The sequence below is a fragment of the Haliotis asinina genome, chromosome 3, assembly GCF_037392515.1.
Source record: "Haliotis asinina isolate JCU_RB_2024 chromosome 3, JCU_Hal_asi_v2, whole genome shotgun sequence".
Taxonomy (NCBI): domain Eukaryota; kingdom Metazoa; phylum Mollusca; class Gastropoda; order Lepetellida; family Haliotidae; genus Haliotis; species Haliotis asinina.
The window spans coordinates 9,781,104-9,806,977 of record NC_090282.1 but is presented as its reverse complement, the minus strand read 5'-3'; the positions used below and the strand labels follow the sequence as shown (position 1 = coordinate 9,806,977).

At 40.3% G+C, this 25,874-nt stretch overlaps 2 protein-coding genes across 2 annotated transcripts; one reads left to right on the top strand and one right to left on the bottom strand.

Moving 5' to 3' along the window:
* Positions 1-108: 108 nt before the first annotated feature.
* On the top strand, positions 109-2,935 carry LOC137277439 (major royal jelly protein 1-like). Its single transcript, XM_067809167.1, has one exon. It carries the CDS (start codon positions 183-185, stop codon positions 1,614-1,616), a length of 1,434 nt encoding a protein of 477 aa, XP_067665268.1. The 5' UTR covers positions 109-182; the 3' UTR covers positions 1,617-2,935.
* Positions 2,936-6,348: 3,413 nt separating this feature from the next.
* On the bottom strand, positions 6,349-17,297 carry LOC137277438 (uncharacterized). The gene is made up of 6 exons (XM_067809166.1): positions 17,232-17,297; positions 11,495-11,600; positions 10,616-10,695; positions 9,158-9,439; positions 8,778-8,867; positions 6,349-8,657 (listed from the first exon to the last, which is right to left on the bottom strand). The coding sequence occupies exons 3-6, from the start codon at positions 10,635-10,637 to the stop codon at positions 6,502-6,504; spliced, it is 2,550 nt and encodes an 849-aa protein (XP_067665267.1). The 5' UTR covers positions 10,638-10,695; positions 11,495-11,600; positions 17,232-17,297; the 3' UTR covers positions 6,349-6,501.
* Positions 17,298-25,874: the final 8,577 nt, after the last annotated feature.

The window sequence follows — 25,874 nt, the reverse complement described above, 5'->3', positions numbered from 1 at the left end:
ATTTATTATATATATGTCATAATGAATATTCAGCCTTTTCCTGTCTTCCCAAATTAAGTTTACACAACATTGGATTGTGAGCGGAAGGACACAATCTTATGGGTAACAAAATCAGAAGCACCGGAGCGAAGCAAGATGCTAAAATTAGCCTGAATAATTTGGGTCAGCGACAGTGTGCAAGGATGGGGAGTCAGTTGCTTCACAAAATGTGTACTGTGAGCATCGTCGTGTGGACTCTTCTCAGCATCAGCTGTGTGTTATGCCAGCGGCCTTTAGCAGGTGAAAACACCATACCAAGATTTGAACCGACACTTGTTTACAAATGGGTGACGATGGATTATATAAGGCCCAGTAACATGTCAGAGCATCGGTTCCGAATGACCTACCCCTACGACTACAGAAACACGATACTCGGCGGGCTCAAAGTGTACAAAGGTGACATTTATGTGACAGTTCCTCGTATAAGTCGAGGAGTCTCTGCAACTTTAAACCGGGTTGTTGAAAAAGACGGCGCCCCGTTTCTCGAAGCGTTTCCGAACTGGGAATGGCAGACACTTGCGGACTGCGAGGCATTACAGACGGTGAACAACATAGAAATCGACCCCGTGAAAGGATGGATGTGGATAATTGACACTGGCAGAGTGAATACCTTTTGGGGTGGCGTAAGAAACTTGTGTCAGCCTAAATTGATTGTTTATGACATTGACGAACAGGAAGTCGTCGCTCGTTACGTATTCCCAACAGAAGTGGCATCCATTACTGATTCCTTTCTATCGGACATTGTCATTGATCCTGAGGCTGGATATGCATATATTTCAGACATACTCAGACAGAAATTGATCTTCTACAGCATGAACGACAACTACTCCATCGCGGTGGGACACCCGTTATTCGCGTTCGAACTTGGCAATAATACAATCACCATTGATGATCGCACTATCATACTTGCAAATGTATCTGCAAATATCGACGGAATCGCTTTGTCCCCGAGAAGGGATTATATTGTTTTTTCTCACCTCGGAGGGAAGGGACTGTATAGATTAAGAACTGAGTTCTTCAGAAAACTCCTAAAAGATCCCTCGTATGTATCTCAACTGGATAAGTACGTCATGAGAGTTGGATTCAAGCCGTCACAATCTCGCGGCATGGTGTTAGGCCACAACAACTTGTATTATGGCGCTCAAGGCCTGGGTGCCGTATATAGTTGGGAGATCTCCGATCTACTTAGCTACCCCGATGTCACTGAAAACACAATAGGAAACATCCCTCAGACACGGGCAGTAGCTGACGAAAGAATCAAGTGGATCGACACCGTTACCTTGGATACTGAAGGAGTTTTGTGGATTACGTCATCAAATCTTGTGCGGTATTTTCTTGACGTGATGGATTACCACAACATCTATAACTACTACATTTGGAAAGTCGACGTTAAGGATGACAGTTATTTAAAGAAAAAGACATCGACACTGCGAACAACAACTACAACAACCACAACTACGACGACGACAACAACAACAACAACAGCTGTACCGGTGAATGATAACAATGCTGCATCAAGAGTTGTGTGGATGGCGCTTCATGTGGTCAGTGTTTTTCTTGCGGTAATTGCTACTTGACATGCCTTCCTCCGTCAGTCATGCAAGAAAGAAGTTTGATTGTCTTGCAGATATTTGTCCCTGCCTTTATGTTGATTTTCAGTTATGTTATCCTGCAGTAACTACTCGAGTGTGAACCAGGTGGTGGCTCAGAGCACGAGGCCTTACGGTTTTTTTTATTACGAGACTGAAGACATATACGCAGAATCAAAATTAATTCCGGTTTGGCAGAAGATTTGATAAACGCACATGCAATTGACTTCGGGACAAACACAGGCAACACGAATGATGCCAGTACTTTACTGTTTCTTGGATATTGTTTTGTTAGCTGAAGTTTCTATTTCTTGTTATTCTGAAAAATGTATAGTTTTCGATATGCACGGTTTACAGTGGAAACAAACTACTAAACACGCACTCACGCACAGGGGACGCACACAGACACGGGTTGGGGTGCAACCATTTCCCCAGATTGACATTCATGATATTTTACCAGTGCTAGTTTATTCAACAAATGTATTCACTCACTCAAACGGCCAATGTTATAATACGCCGCTCTGCATATTCAGATGTATTCATTTCGACTGAAGGCATTACATTACCAACATATGCTAGACTTTCTCAATATTTATATATATGTAATGTTCATAATATCATATTACGGTTATTAGTTTGTTGACTTTTGTTCATGTACATTTGTATGTTCTTTTTTTAGGTTATAGTGTGTGCCACCTAGTCTATTCATTAGCAATATATGCGAGTTTTGTTCCCGCTATGGACGAGTACGTGTATGTAATCGGAACTGTGGAGGAATCATCAACATGACGATATTGTTATGGTTTTTACTCGATATGTCACTGATTCCAGGTATTAAAGCCTCCTGCAGCGGTGCTTCCCAAGTACCCGTACTTAGTCAAATAGTCATCTTCTGGAGGTAGACTGGTCAAAATGTGTACTGTAAGAATTACATTTTCTCACTTTGTCTCCGCCGCTAGGACCACTGTCAGTCTTTCAAGCCAAACCTTGCCCAGATTAATAAAGTCTGCTACCGGCCACTTTAGGTAGAATAATGCTGACTACGCCAAAAAAACGCATTCACTCACTTGGACATTCAAATTTGTCCGTAGACACTGCCAGGGTGTATACACTGCCGTCGCCATATTCTAGTGCATGAGTCTGAATTTGATGACACGGAAACATTGACTGAAGCGTCTTCCAAGAACCTGTATACAGCTGGTCTGACTTACGTCAGTAGTATTGGTTATCTGACTGACATTTCAAACTGGTTATAAGGTCAACAATACTCAGTCAATTATGATGACTTTGTTTACAATAAAGTGTAAAGGACATATTTGTGTTAAAGTTTTCATTTATGAGGTGACTTTATCAGTAAGTTTACAAAAGGGTATTGCAGACCTGTAGTGCATATTCCAACGATTGACGAATCTATGACACAAACGGTTATTCATTGACAAAGCAGACAAAATGGTGGTTCTGTTCTCGGTGGCTTCAAACAGTATCTTTTGATACTCGGAGTCAACGTCGCAGGCATGGCTGAGACGGTAGTAGAAGGAACGATCCATGTCGTTGTAGATATAATGTTTGTGCCAAGGAAGGGCATTTACTGAAATAGGTGTTGGGCAGTATCTGTAAATTCATTGCAAAGTCGACATTTCATTTTGATATTTTGTTTAAATCACATTTTGGTGATTGCAAAGGGGAAGTGACACGTCGGTGGCACCAAAAAGGAAGTTCTCCATTTTACATTCGAGACTTCATCCAAACGAAGGAGACGGTTGGACTGCTATAATTCTGTTCCACATACTATATATACACAAAAGGCGTCTCAGAAAGCTTCTCCACAGACGACCGATTCTTGACAGACTTGGTGAATTATTTCACCTGGTTTACTCCCATCCAGCAGTACATTGCCATCAACAAAGTCTACTTCAAATTTCAGAGTCTATCCAAGAACCTTGGCACGCTAATTCTTGACACGCGTCACCAGATGATCATCTGATGTATCAATATGTGCAAAAAGGTCACAAAAATCTATCACAATGTTTAAGTCTCCACATTAATCAAATCTCTACAGATTCAGCTCATGTTTACTTGTGACGTGTGTTTTTCATGTGAACAGTTGCATGGCGAGTGCCACTGATGGAGCCATTCACTTTTATTGCCAGCGCAGCTGTTTCTTCGACTAACTTGTATCATGGCATATTTCAATCGATTCATATAAACTACATGCAGTTGCCATAATCGGACTCGTACATTCGCACTTTAAAAGTTATCTTTGAGGATTGTGAAACGGTTTATTTGTGGTCTTACCATATGACATGGACTTCTCGTCGAATCGCCGTATGCTGGTTATGTATACCGGAGGTAGCGCAAGTGTACACACAACATTATGTAAGAGGGTTAATGATCTGTATGCATACTGGAGTAACAATGTAGTAAACCTCCCATGCAGTGTTGTTATTGGTCTATAAAATGGGTAATGCTAACCTGTCTTGTGACAGAACGAGAGATGTTTATTTTGTGTTTGTGGTATAAGGGCAGTTTCAGTGAGCTTCAATCAAGGCACAGATCAGCAGGAGCGTTCCGATGATGAGCGTCCGTCTTATTGCTTGCCCAGGAGTTACCTCCCTTTTAGAAGGAACCACGTATTTCAATGAGAAAAGTTTCAACAAGACTGAAATGATCAGTTTTGCACGGGAGCAGGTGTATTGACAAATCATAGAAATGATTGTGTACATGTGTCGTCTAACATGGCTGTTATGAAAGTCTTATCCACCATGTACTCTTTATGATGCTAGGTAGAGGATGCGTCCATTAAATAGTCCTTTTCTATTTACCTATCCTCATAATTAACCCCTCAAGGTCCGGATACAAATTTGTCTGCGCCAAACCATGCTTTTCTTAAGAGGCGACAGATGTTGTTATCCATTAAGAGTGTCATTTATTCAAATTGAATAATAAACTGTGTCGTCGTTCATTTCTTGGAAAGGTCAACAGCTTCTTCTCACGTTCACTCACATATTACACAAAGAGAATGGGCGTTTTGTCCACTGCCGCTTGATAATGTCTGCGTACATGTACGCGTTGCCTCCTGTAGCCACAAGGATGTCCCATACCCTCCGCAACACCTCGGGATATTCTGGTTGCCGTGAAACCATGCCAGTATGTCATAATTAAACCACTAGGGAAATTTATGTTCATTGTTCTTGGAAGTGTTTTATTAACATAACTGATTAACTGACATAAAGGCGATTGTTTCTATTTAAAACAATACTACTGTACTTATTTCGATTATGTTCAGCAAGCCTAACACATTACACGCGTATTAAATTAATATGCCTTAATCACCCTCACTAAGGTAGCTAATTAAATAACTACCGCATGCGGGTGATTAACCAACGGAAATACAAGATCTTCTGAAACCGTGATGCCTTTTTATACTTAAAAGTTAATTCACACTTTCTTGTATTTAAATCAAACAGAATAACAAGACCTTAGTCCTAACACACTAGCAACTGTACATGAGGCATTAAAGTGCCCGGCTACGTTGTCGCTTAGCTGCAGCATAGTGTATTTCTGCAGCTTTCATGGACATTTACCGAATAATTTGGTTGCAATTATCATGTAATTATACTTCCTGCACAGAAATGTCAAGCGGTCAGTATAGTACTTGTGGGCAGATATGAGACGATCATATGATGCAACCTCATACGATTCATTCGATAACTACGTGTTCTGTCAATGTGTATGTTATGATGGATCATAATCTCATTTCTTTTCCAATAGAATATCCAAACCATTCATCCATCATTGAAGCAGCACAAGACTTTGGGTAACAGAGAAAGAGACGATTATTTACAGACTGTCGCCCTATAGCTAGAATATTGATTAGAGCGGCGTAAAACTAAACTCTTTCGCTCACTGACTCTCACAGGAGTGTTTGTTTTTAGTGTCCGTCAAACCTCTTGTCTATAAGTTACCTCCCTTCCGTAAGTGCAGAAACCACTGCCATGTCTTTTGTATCAGGTACGCGGCCTTAAAATCACCCATCTTCTCAGTTTCATTCAATCTGCGTCCCCTTATGTCTGTCGGCTGCTAGTTCCACCTATTTCATTCGCAAGGCGGTGAAGTAGCTTAGTGTTTAATGTATTCACATCGTTGAAGATCCAAGTTCGATTCTCCGCATGGGTACAATGCGTGAAGTCCATTTAACGTGTTTTCTCACCGTCATATTACTGGAATATTACTGAAAGGGCTTAAAGCCACATTCACTCAACAGTTATGTCACTAAATTACACGAACTCTTGTAATCAATAGACGAATGGTCATACACTGAAGATGCAGTGTTACCCATGTTGGCACAGATAGAATTCGAAGTTCAAACAGATCTTTCTCCATCAAAAGTAGGTGTTTTCTTTCTATGACCAGACAGCCAGTGTTGATTCTTTGACGGATCAGCAGAATACATGAAATGCCTATAGTAATTTCTTTCTGCAATGGACATAGTCAATTAAAGTTTACAGAAAAAGTTTCCAAAACTAGAAGAAAATACAACAAACAGGAGCCCAAAGAGTTTCGTCATTTTCACAAACTGAAAGTGTAGTAATCTAGACTTGCACTCGCTGCATTGGGTATATTTGTTTCAGGGTCTCTATGACAGGCTATTACGGCCCTTCACTGATAGTGTTGGTTCGCCCCTCAAAACGGGCTAGATTGTGTTACTGAGTGACAATTTAAAGCATCATGTATTCATTCAAACAAAATGTTGCAGCTTGGGGAAATGATGAATGAACGACAAATTGCTCTATACAGATTTGGCTGCAATCCAGCAGCGTAGATATTTACATCTACTAGACACTATTTACAGAATCACAGACACGCCATGACATTAGTCAAACAAGAATGGTATTTTCGACTCCTTGTTCGCCAGTGCCACTGGAGTATTCCCGTCTCTGTCAGTGCTGTACATATCGGCTCCCGAAGCCACAAGAATACGCCAGATGTGAGTGTGTCCCTTCAGTGCTGCTAAGTGAAGTGGTGTCTGCAATTTCTCGTCTTTGAGGTTGACCTGTGCTCCTTTACTAATGAGGGTTTCCACTATTTCAGAAAACCCGCGCTGCGATGCCCAGTGGAGACATGTTTTGCCATTGAAATCCTTATGGTTCAAATCTGGTTTCTTGTCAAGTACACTCTGTATCACAGCCATGTGTCCATTGACGCACGCTGCGAGTAAAGGCTGCCCTCCAAATGTATTGCTCATTGTAATCTCAGCGCCGTGGTCAATCAGCGTGCGCACTATTTTTAAATGTCCTTTCAGGGATGCATAAAATATCGCAGTGGAGCCGATCGAGTCACAGCAGTTGATGTTTGCACCTCTCTCGAGAAGCTGCTGAACAATAGAATACTGGCCATGGGCACTTGCACTGTGTAGAGGGGAGCAGCCTTGTGTATCGGTGATGTTGATATCTGCTCCTTTCTCTAGAAGAAAGTTGGCTAATGAAATATGTCCTTCAACGGACGACAAAAGCAATGCGGTCTGACCAAGACTAGTCTTTTGGTTGATATTTGCCCCTTTGTTCAGCAACATTTCCACAGCCTCTGTTTTGCCTGTTGATGCAGCCTGTAACATGAGTTGACTGGCTGTTGGAACGGATGTTGTGGATATCACAAATTCCAGCAAGGGCACACAACCCTGTCTTGCAACAAGACTTGCAAAGCTGTTCCCTCGCTTATCCTTCAAATCTAGGATACTCTTCAGTTTCTTCGGTTCAAGTCCAGAAAGGTAGTTCTTCCAGTATTCAGGGAACCCCTTTCTGAAGAACCTTGAGTCGTTCAGCAAATCTGATGCATGTCCTCTTTCTACCTCCAGTGTAAGACGCTCAGCCAGTGTTGAGTAAGACTGGGCGTTTACAGTTACTGAACATGGGTTACGTCTGAATGTACAGTCAACATTCGATAACAGAACTCGCTGCTGAAGCTCCAGGAAAGAACAGTGAGTAATGTAGAAATCTTGGTATTTTGAAGAATTACCAAAAGTGAAGGCAATGGCTTCGGCAACGGATTCATGCACGAAACGAAATGTAGGCCCCACCTTAATAACGTATGTACCTGTCAAGGAAATAAAGACTTCATGAAGTTTACACATTTCCATGATCTCATCGTGAAGTCCAAGCTCAGATCGCAGAACTGTAAATAGCCTTTCTGCAGGTTCAGGTGACTTTAGTCCAAGGAATTTTACAATTCGTGTCCCCACACCCTGCTCCTTGCCAGATTTAAATGTTTCTTCCGGAATTACACCATCCCAAAACAACAACATTACAAGTGCACAATATTTGACTTTACCTGTCTGCTTCAAGTAATTGAGTTCATCAACCAAAACATCAGCCAAGGGTCCCAGGAAAAAGCTAACGCCCTGCTTCTTGAGCTGCTGATCTGAAAAAAAGATTCTGCATCGAAGGGGGAATCCTTGGATGTAGTCATTCAGTGCAATTTCTTCCATCTTGTTTTTGGCAATGCTCACATCAAAATGCTTGAGGTGAAGCTCCAACATTTGATATTTCTCTTCAAATGTCAGTTTCCATTCATCACTTGAAATATTCACAATGTTCCGAAAAATCTCCACTCCGCGGACTATTCCTTGACAGTCTTTGTGAATGTAATCTCTAACGGTTGAAATAACCTTTGTGTGGCCCTGACCAATACATTCTGTCATCTCTTGACCAAGGAGAGCCCATTGTTCCAAAGCCAGACTTGGAAAGGCTTGAGTCTTTCCGAAGACGTCATCAATGAATATGATCTGTTTGATGTTTGGGTTCCATCTCTGTCTCCACTCTTTAGGAGAGTTGACCGTTGCCACTTCATATCCGAGTGAAAGGTAATGTAGTGCAAGGTGTTCAGCAAGGAATGTTTTCCCGTCCCCTTGCTTTCCAGTGATGATCACAATCCCCTTTTCATCAACGATTCGCCGAATCTGCTTGTAAGCTCTTGTTTTGTAGAAGAGATCACAGTCTTCTTTCCATTTTTGGACGCGACTCAGCAGGCGAACTGAATACGAAATAATACCAGTAAACTGAAATGTACATGATAATGTGTCATGATAAACCCGAGACACTAATTTTAGACATGATTGTTTTGCATCCATATTAAGAAAATATAAACACTCACCATCAATATTTGGAGACCATTTCAGACAAAGGCAGATGCTATTGAGCTTGTTTACTATTTCCAAATCAAGGGTAAAATCGAATGCAGTTCCTGGAAAATGAAAGCATAATTGTATACATGTGGAGCCGCTATATTGGGATGCTTGAAACGTCCGCTACCAGCATCACCTTAGTTACAGTGATAGTGGTGCTGTATTACTGTACTGTATACATGTTGAAGACATCACCTTAGTTACAGTGATAGTGGTACTGTATCACTGTACTGTATACATGTGGAAGACATCACCTTAGTTACAGTGATAGTGGTGCTGTATCACTGTACTGCATACACGTGGAAGACATCACTTAAGTTGCAGTGACAGTGCTATGTCTATGGGTTACCGTTCATGTGTTCCAGGTTGAGATCTTCCACGATATCGCGTCTTTCGATCTGATCTAAGATACTGCCAAGGAACTGCATGCTCTTGTCCATTTTCCAGGACTGCACAACAACTTTCCCCCACTTGTCCAGCATCCGAGCAACTGCACAGCACAGACCCATTGTTTGGAAAGAGGCTTGAAGGTTCTGTAGCTGAATGCTGGAGAATCCAATATGGATGCCGAACTTGTGCCAGTCTTCCGCCAGTCCATGGCTGATTTTCTCAATCACTGCTTCCGGCAAACCTGTGTCAAAACATGACCGTAGCTACTACATGCAATACGGGGAGTTTAATGTAATATGTCTTTCATTTTAGTATTAGATACCACATATTCCTAAGGTGTTAGGAGGCAATGAGGTAGCCTAGTGGTTAACGTCACTCCCAAAACGCCGGTTCGATTCCCTACATGGGTTCAGTGAGTGAGGCCCATTTCTGGTGTCGTCCGTCTTGATATTGCTGGAACAGTGCTAAAAGCTGCTAAAACAAAACTCATTTACTCCCAATGTGTGTAAGCTCTGGATGATAATCGTAACTATATATGTTTGATAATACGACTATGTCGCCATTTTGTGCGCGCGTAGAAGTAAATAGAATAATGTACACTTAAAATTTTATTTTGAAATCCCAGTGGTCGTTTTGTCAGTGATAAGTAATCTTTCATCTTTTCTCTAATATTATCTCACACATGTTTCATAAAATGTATTCATAAAAGGGAACATCAGACGGAACAGTTTACTGCTAAGAAATGCTTCCCCTTTGAAACCCGGAAACCGCTGATTCCCCTTACCTGCATCTCTACCAGGTTTTCCCACACATCATTTGACACCCTATAACAGCCCACGTTAAATCAAACACTCACTTACTCATATCTTTGAATTCTCTAGGCCGAGTTGTCTCTCCCTGACGTGAGGGAAACGTATGGACACGACTTGTTGAGTGGGCATTCTAGTAGACCCTCTATGGTCATGAGTTTGAATACCTGGTGCTGAGTATTCCACCCTGACTAAGACTGTTGTGGATCTTTGTGTTAAGCCATGGGATATACAATCACACTGTTAATAAGATCGCCCTGTACAACGACACCTCGGATTTAAAGTATAGTACCAGTGTGTGAGGTAATACAGGAGCCAGTTTGGAAAAAATGTGATATCAGGAAAGCGGTGGAAAGCGTCTTTTCTAGTTATGATCTTGTCTACTGCAGGTTCTTACGACGGGTTGAGCACAATCACACCAACACACTAGTATTACAAATCAAGTATAATGAGGTTTCGACCCCATAAACAGCGAATGCGAATGCGAATAGGGGACGTGTTGCCTTTTGGAAAAATGTATTGAATTTGAATTCATCTATGAGAGGAGCTGTTGGATATGAGTGTGATACTGCTGCTGCTGAGAGGGACATGCCACTGATGTTCCATACCCGGGGTGATCACAGCTGTCATTGTGGCCGATGTGAAGGCGCCGAACCAGATCAACTGCACATTGGTATTCCCCTGGTACCTGGAAACGAAGTAGACCTTTTAGCCAAACACAAATATCTGATACTATAAATGAACAAACAAGGACATTAGTAATCTGCCGTCGGAAATGGGGACGCCATTCCTAGAATCCTGAGATACCAACATAAATGTACGCACAGTCAAAACCACATAACATACATTTACCTGACTTAAAGAATGTAAACCCTCTCTGTTCGGAGTTCCGTATCCTAAGTTACTCAATATTACATCGGCCATTCAAATGTCTGAATTCTAAACATGTTTCGCCGTGTATTGTTGGAAATAGTGTAAAACAACATTCAGTCACTATATTATAATTATACAAGTATACTATTGTCAGCAAGACTGCGACCAAACGTTAATGTACAGTCACAGTCATATGACGGAAACATAAAACACATTTTGCCATGTATATATTTACATGTATACCCCTGTATATTTATAGTTATGCACCTGTATATTTTACATGTATACAGATGTGTGTGACCTCTATTTGTGATTGCAGTATATAACAGAACAAACAGCATTACAGGTTAAATTTAAACCCCAATCTTATCTTCAGCCAAAATATAATACAAAACCCAAAAAATCTCAAGAAACTGAAAGTAATGCAAACACTCGTGATGTTGTTACGTACATCCTGATGCCTGTGTCTCTAAGAAAACGGGGCATGCATTGTCAGATGCTCTCATTGTTGACGGATGTAGGTCAAGCGTTTGAACATTTTTCATCACTGTCGTTTTGCTCATTCTAAAAGTGGCGTGCTGACAGGAACGTAAAACAACCGGATTACTCTGTACCTGATAAATGCGGTCGTTTGAGAGGAAGACTTATCACAGGAAGTTAAAACCAGCGTGTACTTGAAACTTCACCTTCACATCGGACATCTGGATTGGCGTTAGTGTGCTGAAATTGGATGTTTATATTTCAGTATATATCTGCAGAACTCTATTTTATTAAATGAGGTCAGTCGTTCAAGGAATCTACTTGAAACCTAAACTGTTACACCTTTTTTATTCTCTGGTATATAGTTTTGAACTAAAAAAATTCCGAAAATAGAGGAACACCCGGTGCCATTGTTGATATCTTGATCTATTTTGCCTATAAAGCTATGGCAGTTGTTCCAGCAGTTATTCAAGGCTGGTTGTCCGCTGGTATTGGCGTTTCAAACTGTCATGTGCATCTTATATATAGGTACGTGGGGAATCAGTAGAGTCGTGACTAGCCACACAGACATCCACCATACAATACACACAAACATGTGTGAACCTTAAGCATTGGACTTGTTTAGTCTACATTTTGAAAACAGTATTTTGATATAACACGCGATGCATTACCTAACTTAATTATTCTGGGACATCACAGGGCATTCACAGATACGAAATACACGCGCAGGACGAAATGTCGCTAGTTTGAAAACATAGGTACGATTACCGATCATATAATCTCTTGACAGATAAAGGAATGAGATATAATAATAGAAGTCATTACCTGCTGGATCTGTCACATTCCACTATGCACGTAACACATCTCAGGAGTATTGAACTCCCTTCCGGGTTATCGCGCGAGCTGATCGTCCAATAACTGGACAAAATGTTTCTGACGTTGTAAATTTTGAAGTATTTATATACCACCGCATATCACCTCAACGCACATAATCCCCCGTGGTAGCCAAACCGTTGGAGGTAGTTTACCGTTAGGGTGTAGCCTCACCATTAGTCTTTCAGTTCACTTTACATGGGAAGTATTCAGAGTTATGTCTGATATCTGATCTGATATCCTACTTCAAAACCATACTTATATAAATTATCCAACATAATGTACATAATGTTTTATACACCAGCTTAAAATCGTTCAAACAGTTACAATACACTTTAAACGAAGGATATAATGAACTCAAAGATACTGTTAAGGTTTAGCTCGTTAAAACCCTAGTTCGTTTCAAGCATTTCGAATATAGACCGAGTTGTCGGAACGAAACAGCAGTTCGTTATAGTCATCTGTTCGTTACAAGCGTAATCATTGTAAATGCAGCTTACTGCACATTTATTGTCAGGTTGTGTTTAACGCGATTACCCATACATCTTCGAGCGGCGTGGTGTCGTAAAACGTAAACCAACTGCACTCACTGATCCTATCAAACTTGACCCGTTTTATTGCGCTGATGATATCTCGGCCGTTTCACAGAGAGTATAATCCTATTTCTTCTACTTTTTTGTTAGAGCGGCTTTCGATGGATACCAATTAGACTGCAGGACCTGCTACACATACAAAAACACGGAACTCCACTTATACCGAGGACATCGCCATGTCAGGCCGAGCTTCGTAATTAAGGCCGACGCCATATTGGCAGGATTGGGTCAGAAGTGAATAATCGTTCAAGGTCACCACCAAATAAACAAGAGAACAGTGGGGCATGGAGATATATACTGGACCTGTCTTGAAAAATCAATTAACTGTAACCGAAAGATTATCAGGCGTATGACATGATCACGTAGATACGACATCTACTTGAATACAGTATAAAAACCTGTACCGAAACGTCGCCATTGGGACGTTGTCAGAAGTTGATCTTCCATTGGGTTTTGTCATCGCTAGGTATGATAAGCTAAATCAACCACTGAACAAAAGAGATGTGCTAAATCACCACATACAGTGTCTGAACGTAAATAAGCAGGTAGTCACGTGCGGTATTGGCTCTACAGAGCAGCATCACTCCCGTATAGATTTCACTGCTAGTGGGTTCCAATCCAAGACTGAACAGGGCTGTTACGAAACATCCTAAAAGCGCCAGTAAACTTAAACAGTATGGTTAATAGTTATATCTCGGTCAGTTTGATTTTTCTTGCCACAAAATAATGCAATATGGTGTCACACACTCACTGACACACTCTACACAACACCAAATGTTTCCCATAGACTGCTATAGTAACCTTAAGCTTATATTGTTTTGAAAATTACACAGGCTATCAACAGCCATTCCATGTACACATGGGCACAGTCTGGCCTCTAAGCTACAATAAAACACAAGTTGTGGCCAACTTGTCCGGCGAATTTTCCAAGCACAGGAAGCGGAACACATCAACCCCCAGCTCCGCACCAAATGTCACCTACTTCAAAATATGAGTACACACATAAGCATGACCCAAGGTGATAAAAATAACAGCACTACATGCTTAAAATACTGGTCAGGTTTAATAACAGGGTGGGTGTGCTTTAAAAACACACAAACATCTTACACTATTTCATCCAATCACAGCTGTCACAGGCCTCTCCGTTTGAGTTGCTTTTGCATACGGTCCTCGCTCGGGGAGGATGTGATGTTGATATAGTGTAGTGGAACCTACAGCTGCGCTCCCTTTGTATGGGTAACCACTGTTTCAATATGCATGCTTGATACCTGAATGTCAGCAACTATTTGACGTCTGTCTGTTTGAACGTAGTTCAGACAATCCTGTGATGGCGGTATAAACAACTGACGCTGTTTGGGCAGAATGCAGTATATGTACATGTAGTTAGGTTACATGCTGCCATCAAGATGTTATCCCATGTATAGTCAGATGGTTTGATAAACACCAGGATTCCAAAGATCTGATTTGCCTTGGAAAATATACAGAAACAAGCTTTATTATCTTTTATCTATTGCATAATTATATATATTAATTATAAACAAGTGACAAGACAAGCTGTCTACAAATATAATCGTCCACAAAGAAGACAATATCCGACTCGATAACCAGATGGTAACCAGTATAATTATCCAGGAGAACTAGTATCAGGATCCGCTGAGTATGTATAGCTAATCTATATGCAATGTATGTCTCATCGTTGTCAACAAATCAAAAGTTTTTTTCTATACGTTGTTTTGTAAATGATTATTTAAATTCAGTCGTGTTTATGAAATCGTACATTTGCTGATAGTATATTTTATCACTGTTTTGGAAATCGAATCCGTTTATTCGGTTTTGCGAATTTCCATGTGAAACCATGATGGTCGGCTTATGATAATTTACCCAATAGTCTACATTTGTAGGTATTGTCTCAGGTTAGACCTCTGAGGTGTGTCAGGTGACTGCACTGAATTTCCACTGATGACAAACGGAGCAGGCAAAACACGTACATTTATGGCAGTATTCTTTATCTTCCAAGGGCAAATACTGCAGAGGCCAAGGTCAGATGCCAGCAGTACCGGATACTGACTGATAAAGTTTGTGAGATAACACAGCATTACGCACCGCGATGAGTTTGCTCGCAGCAATCGACTGTTGCCACATTGTCTAACGTTACTGTTTATACAAATGAAATAAACTGAAGATCTGCATGGTTGACGCTGTACAAACAGATATGATCAACGGAAAATATGCATGTTTGATCCATACATGCACGCGTGATAAACTTAAGATGTTTATGATTGACGCTATACATACAGGTGTGATACATTGAAGATCTCTATGATTGACGCTATACATGCAGGTATGAGAAACTGAAGATTTACATGAACAACTTTATTCAAACAGTTCGGATAAACTGAAGGCCTGTTGTATTTACGCTATACATACATATACTGATATCATTATTGACTTATACATACTGATGTCATATAGTGACGGTATGTATGATTGACGCTATACATACAGGTGTGATGGATTGAAGATCTTAATGATTGACGCAATACATACAGGTGTGATGGATTGAAGATCTCAATGATTGACGCTATACATACAGGTGTGATAAACGGACGGCATGTATGACTGACGCTATACATACAGACGTGATACGTTGAAGATCTGTATGATTGGCGCTATACATACAGGCGCGATGTGACGATGATCTGCATGGTTGAAGCTATATACACAGCTGTGACAGAGTGAAGATCTGTATGACTGGTCTATCCATGCGAGTGTGATATATTGAAGGTCTGTATGATTGACACTGCACATACAGACGTGATATGTTGAAGATCTGTAAGGCTGACCAACAAATACAGGTGTGATGAAGTGAACGTGTACATGCCGGACACCATTACATCTTGTTAACTATCTGAATGATTCATACAGTTAGATGTATGTTGCAGGTCGAGGTGATTGATGCGCATACAAAACAAATGTATGCAGAAGCTCATCATGGCTGACAGATACAGGGACACTCTGCCGAATCTGTCCAAACAATCGCATCCTGCCCAGAATCCAAATTGCGTGAAAGTTCATCCGACTCATTCGAGACAAAATATTGACAAAACGTGCAGTGCGAAATCGCGACAGAGCTGTGCTGACCTAGTGCTTACTGCGGTCCCTCAAGGTATAGGTGTACATCTTGGATTCGCGAAAGCTTCAGGGCCGTTAATCGTGCCTCGGTAATCAGAATTAGGACAGCTTGTCACTGTGTAGAAACCAAGACTAAGCATTTCTATGCAGTTTACAATCGTGACAAATTTTATGATTGATGATAACGTCAGTTTGATGGCTGCCATAGTCACTGGAGGGCTGTTATATCAAATTGTCGACTATCGCCGCAGGGCTCGGACGCACCTCTCTGTTTAACTTTGTCATCGTAACGGCAGTAAACGTTCGGAATTCCTATAAATATCAGAGGATAACAGCTTTTGCTTACCGATGAGATACATTTCTAGTTATAATGTATTCCCATTCTGTTACGGTTATAACTAACACGTGGACACGGGAAATTCTTTTCAAGTGAACATACGGCATGCGAGATGTTATGCTCTCCATCGCCTCTATAACCTGGTGATGGTGTGTACATGTGTACACGGCAGTAGGAACAAGTTACTTTCTTACTCGATATGTGACACATATACGTCAAAACTTATGTGTACGATGAACATATACCAGATTCTAACCCTAAATCTCAGTACGTTTGTGTTCATATGAATAATGTATGTGCCAGTTTGGGTAAGTGTGATACATATTACTGGTAGTATATTTCTTTACATGGGGGACGTACATGTAGTTATAAAACTGAGATTTGATCTGTAATGATACCAATGAGCAGAGTTCTAGCAGGAAGCAGGAATGTACTGTATGTCCCCATGGTCCCTAGAGCGGTGACCTACCATCAGTTGTTGGCAAACTATAGCCTGTTTCAACATTGTATTGGCATCTGTAGTTCAACTGTTTTAGATCAAATTGCTAGTTTTAATTCGTCTCTGTGGTAACCTAGTTAGTTTACTGTCCTTTGACAGGTTTTTGTTTTAATTGACCATGAATTACTATGCATACCTTAACTTTTTCTCACCACGACATATTGCCGATGTCACGATAAATTCACTCGCGCAATGTGTAAGTACTCCGTTGTACAATGCATTGAACTTCTTCTATTAACAGACAGGTAAACAAATGCTTGAAATACATCATCATAACTTGCTAAAAACTGTCAGTTAGAACGATCTTGCACTTAGTTGCTTCATGAACTAAATATACATTAATCGATTCTTTACAAAGCAATGGCTTACATAACAGTGATAACGCTCCACTCAGGTATTGTATAACACACGTTGTATCCCGTTATGTGCCCACTTACCTGAACGCAAACGAATCTCTGTGTTTGTTCGCAAATGTCAGCGATAAGAGATGTAGTGGAGACGTGTAGAATTCATCTTCTAAGAAGCCTCGATTTCATTCCCCGTCGCTATTGGTTATGACGTCAGCAAGTTGAGGGGGTCTTCCCGCTGAAACACTCGACCTGCTGGTATTGTATTTTGATTGTCAGAGTATACATGTATGTACGCTGTATGTAGCCAGGTGAATAGTCCTGAATAGTCTGTTGAATTTAATGACGAAATAAATAATTTAACATGAGCGATATTATCCTGTGATTGCAGGGGTGATATTATTCATACACAACTCATGGAATTCGGTGCATGTAGTTGTATTTGTCAATTTCTATTTGTCAGTTCCCATAACAGATAGTCGGGAACCCGTATCTTAACACACTTTCATAGAAACACTTACTCGGATGCGTACATTAGATGGGGAAGTAGACCGTGTGCAAACGTCTGTGGAGGTACTTAATGACATACCAAATTACAAGACGCTTCCAAGAGTGTTATGAGGAAACATGAAGGAAACTTGATCTTACAGTCCCTTGGAAAAAGTACATAATGCACATTAATATTTAATGACATTTCTATCTTTATTTTGTCCTAATATTTTCAAATTTCAATGGTTTCAATCTAAACGTATATCAAACATACATATATTGTAATTAGTAAGTAATTAGTCTTTGCTCCTAAGTTTAATTCAGGTACGTGAGTGAGTGAGTTTGGTTTTACGCCGCTTTTAGCAATATTCCAGCGATATCACGGCGGGGGGACACCAGAAAATGGGCCTCACACATTGTACCCATCTGGGGAATCGAACCCGGGGTCTTCGGCGTGACGAGCGAACGCTTTAACCACTAGGCTACCCCACCGCCCCAATTCAGGTACGTGAATGGAGGAACATGTTTGTTGAAAAATTACGACTGATTATTATGTAGCTGGGAAACCATGCTTTCAGTTCAGATTCTTTGCTGTTGGAAAGGACGCAGAAACATATTGCAGTATATGTTATGGGTTATGTTTTTACTTAACTTGACCAGGGCAATTTTGTTGGTATTGTTAGAGACTTAAAGCCCCTGTGGTGCATGTCAGTGTCGACAGGGAAGGAACATATCTATATTCATCACACATGCGCATGCTCTTGCCGCCCTGTCTGTATCGTGCACACGACACACGTGTCTGGCTGCTACAACAGGGATCTGAAACGCCTTGGCGTCGTCTCCGAAAACTGTACCTACAAATAGACTATTCTAAAGGCTGTCTCACGGTGATGAAAGAAATGAAGACCTAAGGTCTGCATCACATCAATCGTTGGATATTTTATACATTCGGAAGTTTATGACGAAATGTGCGGTGTTTTCATTGCAGTTTTGAACTCCTTCACGCAGAATACATCTTTACGGCGCACGAAAGATATTTCGTAAAGAAATGGTTTTGTCATCTGTGTTCAACATTCACAGAACTACAGTCGTAGTGTTATAGGGCCTCGTTCTGCAAAGGTATCTTATTGGTTGGCCTGTGTTAATATGTATGTGTTAATATATGGGTGTTTTGTCGCCCAGGCCTACATAAAGGCAGTACACGTTTACTCTAGTAATCACAAACAAATGCTGTCTTCTCTGCCACTCAAACTTTATGTACTGCCACAAACACACCGACCACGTTAACAACAATTTGGGAAAATTTTGATTTAAAACAACAATGTTCTCTTGCTATCATTGTGGATGCAAAATATCGTTTGAGGGCAAACCCAACACCTTAACTTCCGGTCCATCCTTTTCAACTGTGTATACACATGTGAAGATATGCTCATAGCGGACTAGCGGGATCGGATGGTTAGGCTCGGTGAGTCGGTTGGCTGACACCTGTCATCAGGATTCCAGTTGTGTAGATCGATGCTGATGCTGTTGATCACTGGATTGTCTGGTCCAGACTGGACTATTTGCTTGGATGGAAGCTTGACAATGTTTAACACGACAATGTAGATTACGTGGATGTCCCTCCCAGACTGCTCAGTTGCCATAGTCGTACATCTGAAGTAGTGTTTGACGCGGACACCAGGTCGTAAAACAAGGATCTTCACGGTCCAGTGGCTGTCCGTAGTGATGCAGTCGGCACAGCTCGGCATTTGGCCTTCATATGGCAATTTGTTGCCCGTAAAATTTATTCACTAACAGTTTAGTCGTACTTAACTGGGGAGACAAGCCATTTTTGAATGGCATTTAGAAGTGATAGTCATAACAAAGGAAAGTATTTCTGTCAACTTCTGTAAAATACTTTACTACTTTATCAGGTGGGTATGTTGTACGTCGCTTTAGGCAAACGTCCAACAAGAACGTGGGGTTCAGACATACTACTCGCGTGTGGAATCGAACTCGGGGACGAGCGAACATTGCAACCATTAGCCCAACCCACCGACCCTTGTCCTAACAGGGAAACACGACGTGGCATTACCTGCTAGTTAATCAATGTATGTTCTACTCTAAGATTTAACTACCCATTTCGTCGGCTCGTTCAGAGAGATTAATACGAATAATCACAGTGCTGAAATAACATCTATGTAAAGTCATGACACGCAGACATGCAATACGACCCGAGTTGCTCAGATAAACTGTCTAGAAAGGTGATAGACATGTTGACGATGCAAACGTATAGTAGCGCGCACATACGGGTAACTGAAGTTTCCAGCAGGAAGGATTCGTGAAGATCCGGGTTAGAACTGAACTTCAGTAGCCAATACTTGTAGTAAGAGGCAATTAATGGAATTGAGTGAACAGGCTCGTTGACCTTTTTGACACATATCATCGTATGCAACTTATGTAGATCGATGCCGGATTGTCTGGTTCAGACACGATTACTTACAGATCGAAGCGATATAGCTGGAATATTGCTGCAGGAGGTGTAAAACTAAACTCACGCACTGACTCCAGTAGTTTGAAGAGTCACACGGACACAGGATTAAAGCAGTCTGTTGGAGTCGGATACAGTTTGTATAATAATGTGAAAACTGATATACATCTTCTGCCATGTGAATTTGTACTTGTCCGTGCTATAAAGCTACATAACTCACATCACAATGACACGTTCTTGCGTGAATAGAGTATTGTACAAAGCGGCGTTTTACAAATTCCCACACATGGATATGTTCACGCCAGGGAGAGCTCCATGAAGTCCACAGCTGTGATTAAACTGTTCAGCAAACAACAGCTTTTATACCAGCTCACAATACGTGGTCCTTATCTTATGTAGACCATTCAGTTGAAGTTTGATGCAAAATGTCGTGTTATAAATCTGCCCAGCCCCACATTACACTGAAAACTTTATCACATAATCATGTACATGTAAATGTCTACTGTTGACCCTGAGTGGAGGGTCAAACTTCAATACGTTCTCATTAGTAGCTGATGTCAGCGATTTTGTCCTTGGGTGTAATCAGTGTGGGTAGGTTTACCTAACGTCAATGCACATAGGTCAGAACGGCCTGGTCGAGGAGCTGCACTTGAAAGGTTCATCCTACTGCACTCAATGAACGGAAATAGACTTCTTCAGGTGGGCTGTCTCTCACATTTCTGACAACTAAATGAATCCTTGTGACGAGCTGTCAAAAATGAAATGCAGATATATAAAACACTAATTTTACTTGAGATTTCGAAAACACTTAAGTTTTCTTATTATAATCTTCTAATTCCATTGTTGTGAATATGTGCTTGTTGACATTGCGAGAAATTTATCAGGAACAGTGTCAAGTGATAATACACAGTCTCCACGGATATCACAAAGGACGTTTAGATCAGGAAATATTGGAAAGTATTCGCGCGGTGACTTCATGCCACGAATAAACAAATAAACACTCCTCTCAAGGCCTCAAAAGCTTCAAGAGAGTTTAATATACAGATCATGTCTGAATGTGAAGCATTATCAACAAAAAGTATGTTTTTTAGACGTGTACCATGTTACAATTTTCACATGCGTTTTCATGTCGTTTTCCGACTTGTGACGGGTGCCAACGATGTGGCAGGATTCTAAACACTACACCCTTATACAAAAGTATTCAGAAATGTCTTTTAGTCATATCAGGCGATACATAGCTGGTACACCAACAATACACCGACAAACAAATCACCGCTCTCCGTACTTTTGAAGTGGTCTACACATATACTGACTTTGATAGATCCCCGACCGCCATATAGCTCAAATATTGCGTAATGTGGTGTACACCTAACCTCACGCTTTGGAATATATGAACGACAGCCTCTCGTACAGGTGCATTGTAGTGGTGGAATAACAAGTGTGTCAGTGCGTGTATCGGTAGTAGACTTATCCTAAACAGATACTTGTGATACTGGCAATTGATCGTCCGCATTATGCAATGTGCAGTCGCTTTAATTTCTTGCCTTTTGTTTATATCAGTTATATAGTTTATACTAAACTATTGTGTAGTGTAAGCAGATACCACAGTAACAGAGGTACAATACCTGTAGAACGTACACAGAGGACAAGCCATGCGATTTACAGATGTTTGCGGTCAGGGTCAAGGGAGACAACTCGATTACAGTGTGACGAATGTTCAAACGTGCTGTTTGAGTGAAAGGTAAAAGTAAATTGAATATTATCCCTTCTAGTCTTGTGTCATTTTATGCAAAGCATATCGTAATTATCAACAGGCTCTCAGTAATGGTTTATGATGTAGCTTCTAATTTATAAGAACCCGAATTGAAGGTAATATCGTGTAGTAATGAGGTGAAATATATACATCTGAGGTATGGATTCACTGGTGATGTTCTAAGATGACATACTGTCACCCTGACAAATCAGGCCATTTAGTAGATGCAACATTCAAGGTAAATGCACATCTGAGACCGAACGCGTTACCTATGAACCCACCTACGCCATGAGATTACAGTTACTGGACAATATATACAGACAAAAAGTCTTCAACTGTTTAGATAATCAACATGCGTGATAAGTAGTGTGTATATATAGTTGGGTCTAGCAAATACACCTTTCCTGTCTCAAAGATTAACCATAATTCTTAATACTATCAAGGAAGAACTTTCTCGATATTCACAAAAAGTATTTGAATCAATATCATGTGCATTCTCAAAAAGCTCAACGTATTTGCTTACATTTTTATCATTCTCAGAAACGAATCAAACCATTTGATTTTCGAACTTTATATACCACAATACCACGTGACAAACTTAAAGAACAACTAAACTCAATTTTTTGGTACTCTTTTTATCACATATGAAAGACTTCTGGTTATTCATAAACGAAACACCATTTTTTTAAAAAAAAAAACAAAACGTGTGGTTAATTAATACCAAGCGCTCAAAAGTTGCTTAAAAAGCCGCCTGTTTCTCTCTCGCTCGCAAACGAAACCTGAGACTGGTTACGTAACTCTGTCGCCAGAACCCTACAGTGACGTCATAGAAGGAACGAGTTCCAGTTAAATGTATAGAAAATGTGTAGGAAGCTCTTCATTTTGCTGATTTCTCGACGTCACCAAAGAAATGCCAAATTGTTGTGTTGTCAATTGTCCCTTGGGGTCGGGTGATGGTGTCACTATGCACACATTTCCACCGGACCCCGTAGTTCGCGCTTAAATTGGTTGTTAGTGTGTGCGAAGTGAGCGTAACGTGGAAGCCTGTGGTAAATACTAAATCGGATGGTTCGCCCCCTACCACGCTTCCAGGATAGAACATGGAGTTCATCGAGTGTATAAAATCAAGACTGCTTACTACACATTGCTGACCAAAAGGATTTTGCATGCATATAACGCTTTCTTCCTCGGAAACGAGGTTGTGGTCGAATTGACAATATTATCGTAAGTAATATAAAATTGACCCCTTATATTGACCGTTTCCAAGAGTGAAATTGTTATGTTATAAGCAGTGTCATGTAAAATCCTAATGTCCATCAATAAAATACATATTGTACTACCAGTGAAAAGCAATTTTGATTTTGTAAGTCGGTGAAAACAAACTTAAATAGCATTCATCCTCAGACAGGGCGCCGCCAGTTTTGAAAATCATGAAGTCACGGTTTAAAGTCCGTTAGAGTTATTGAGATTATGATTTGTTCTCATCATGCTAGAAAATCAAAACTAATTTTTACTGGTAGTTAAATACGCAGTTGAATCATGGCCAAAAGGATTTTGCATGACACAACTTTTAACATAATGACTTCTTCCAAGGAAGCAAGGTGGGGGACGCAATCGAAGTCACATTTATATTGCAAGCAATATTGTATTGACCTCCACCTCACTTCGAAGAGTGAGATTGTTATGTTATAAGCCATATTTTACTACCAGTAGAAAGTAATTTTGTTTTTGTAAGTCGGTGGAAAGAAACTTAAATAGCATTCATCCCAAGACAGGGGGCTGCCATTTATGAAAATCGTGATGTCAAATCCATTTGAATTAATGAGATTATGGTTTGTTTTCATCAAGTCAGAAAATCAAAACTACATAAACATGTATTTGAACCATTAGCAAAAGGAGTATGCATGACACAACCTGTAACATAACCTAAGCGAGGTCGGGGTCGAAGTGAAAATACTGCGCGATAAATTTCTTCACTTGCTAAATTTACTTGGTTTGTAACGTTCACTCACCAGTATGTAGACACTTGTCAATATACGTCTTCATACTTGGTCTCATAATCCTAATTACTTTATAATCATACTTGTATGCATTTTGAAACTTAATGAAAAGAAGCGATCTGCGAATGTATAACAGGAATCTAATATGTAGACATTTCATAGTTTGCCTACATGAATCATAATTCGCACGCACGTCCAAGTGTATGTCGTCTGCATCATTACACTTCACGACGAAAACAATGATTCTGTTGAAAGCTACGACAACTTAATAAAAACAAAAATGCAAATATTAAAATTAAAGTTATAGGAGCAATGTCAGGCTATTACCTTGTTCGAGGAATGTATCCATCAATATCCACAAAAACAAGTGATGTATAATTCATCTGCAGATTTCCCAAGTGATGTGTCTTTTAACAGTCTAATATACGAAAACGTGATGTATCGTTTCAGGTTTTCACATTGATGTATAGTTTCATTGTTTACCCAAGATGGCACACCTGGCAACTAATTGCATAATATGCGTCTTTCTTTTTAAAGAGTTATTTAGTTAGCCAATAATGAGCACTCAATCAATGTATTGGCAGTTAATGCTTTGAAAGATGGGTGTTGCTTTTACTTAGTCACAGACACGACAGAGTGTATTCAGTATAGATTAGTAAATGTACATACATAAACACTAGCTTTTGACAAATCCCCCATTTAAATCCGCATAAAAGTAATTAATCAATCAGCGTGTTATCGGTTAATCCTTTGATCGATACAGACCCAAGAAATGCCAAATGGGGGCCTTTGTCTGGTAATCTAAGTGGCGTTACCACTAATTATACCTGTTATAAATTCATTAATTGAGCATCAAGTGAATGATGACAGATAACGTGTAGGTTTATACCACCTAGCGACACCAAGTGATTGTGACAGAATCGTCCATGAAAACAAGGGTTGTAACTCGAAAACTAGGCAAAGCTTGAGACAAAACTAAATGATAGTAGATTGTGAGAACATATAGCTTTCATTTTTCTCAACAGTTTTCGCGATTTCAGGTTTGTACAAACCTGTAAACGAAATAGTTTAACCCCTGAAATGTAGGTGAATACTGCACAGACCCTCATTTCTATACCTACAATTGCATGCCGCTCTGATTGGTTGAAATTTCGTTTGCGGCTGTGAATTGTGCAGTGCTGACCAAAATGTTGATTAAAGTTAATTCAAGGTCGAAATTAGTACTTTTAATGTTTCATTTATAGCGATGTCAGCAAGTGATTTTGTATTTGTACCCTACTAGAGTATATGTGATCTTTAAGAAAATCTTCACTCTTTGGTCAACGGGCACTCGTAAAAAACGTGAACAATGACACACCTACTTGTCTATCTTCAGAGGTTGAGGACAATTCGTCATAAATGAAGACAAATGTCATTTGAAGTTGACTGGGAAAACAATATCTGAAATGCTGGACGTCCCCATTGCGAACATTTTTGTAAAGTCTGAGTCAAACATTTCGACAGAACGTAGGCATTCCCATGGGTAACGATTGTGCTCCCCTGCTTGCGTATCTGTTTGCAGTTGTTAAGCAAATAAATCCGAATTTCTGCTCGTTGCTTATTGGCAAATTCAAAATAAGGTACATGTAATTTAGCCAAGAAGTTTAACCTTTGTGCTAGGCATGAGTAAAAAATCTAATATCGTTCAATAACGTGGGCCAAGATTTTCGACGCTGTCTTAGCGCTAAGATAGTCGTAAGTGCCATACATTAAGTTACGACTTTCTTAGCGCTAAGATAGTCGTAAGTGCCATACATTAAGTTACAACAGTCTTAGCGCTAAGATAGTCGTAGTGCCATACATTATGTTACGACTATCTTAGTGCTAAGATAGTCGTAAGTGCCACACATTAAGTTACGGCTATCTTAGCGCTAAGAGAGCTTCGAAAATCTAGGCCCTGAACTTAAGTAAGAGAGACTGAAGTCATGTGCGTCCTATTTAGGAATTTGCATATAGATTCAGATCAACAGAAACTCTCAACA

What these genes read in the sequence shown, in the direction of transcription:
- LOC137277439 (XM_067809167.1), top strand. Translation starts at nt 183, where the DNA reads ATGGGGAGTCAGTTGCTTCACAAAATGTGTACTGTGAGCATCGTCGTG.
- LOC137277438 (XM_067809166.1), bottom strand. Translation starts at nt 10,637, where the DNA reads ATGACAGCTGTGATCACCCCGG. An exon ending in GACAGCTGTGATCACCCCGG is followed by an intron (nt 9,440 to 10,615) that starts GTATGGAACATC and finishes GTTTTGACACAG; the next exon opens with GTTTGCCGGAAGCAGTGATT. An exon ending in ATGGTCTCCAAATATTGATG is followed by an intron (nt 8,658 to 8,777) that starts GTGAGTGTTTAT and finishes TTTCGTATTCAG; the next exon opens with TTCGCCTGCTGAGTCGCGTC.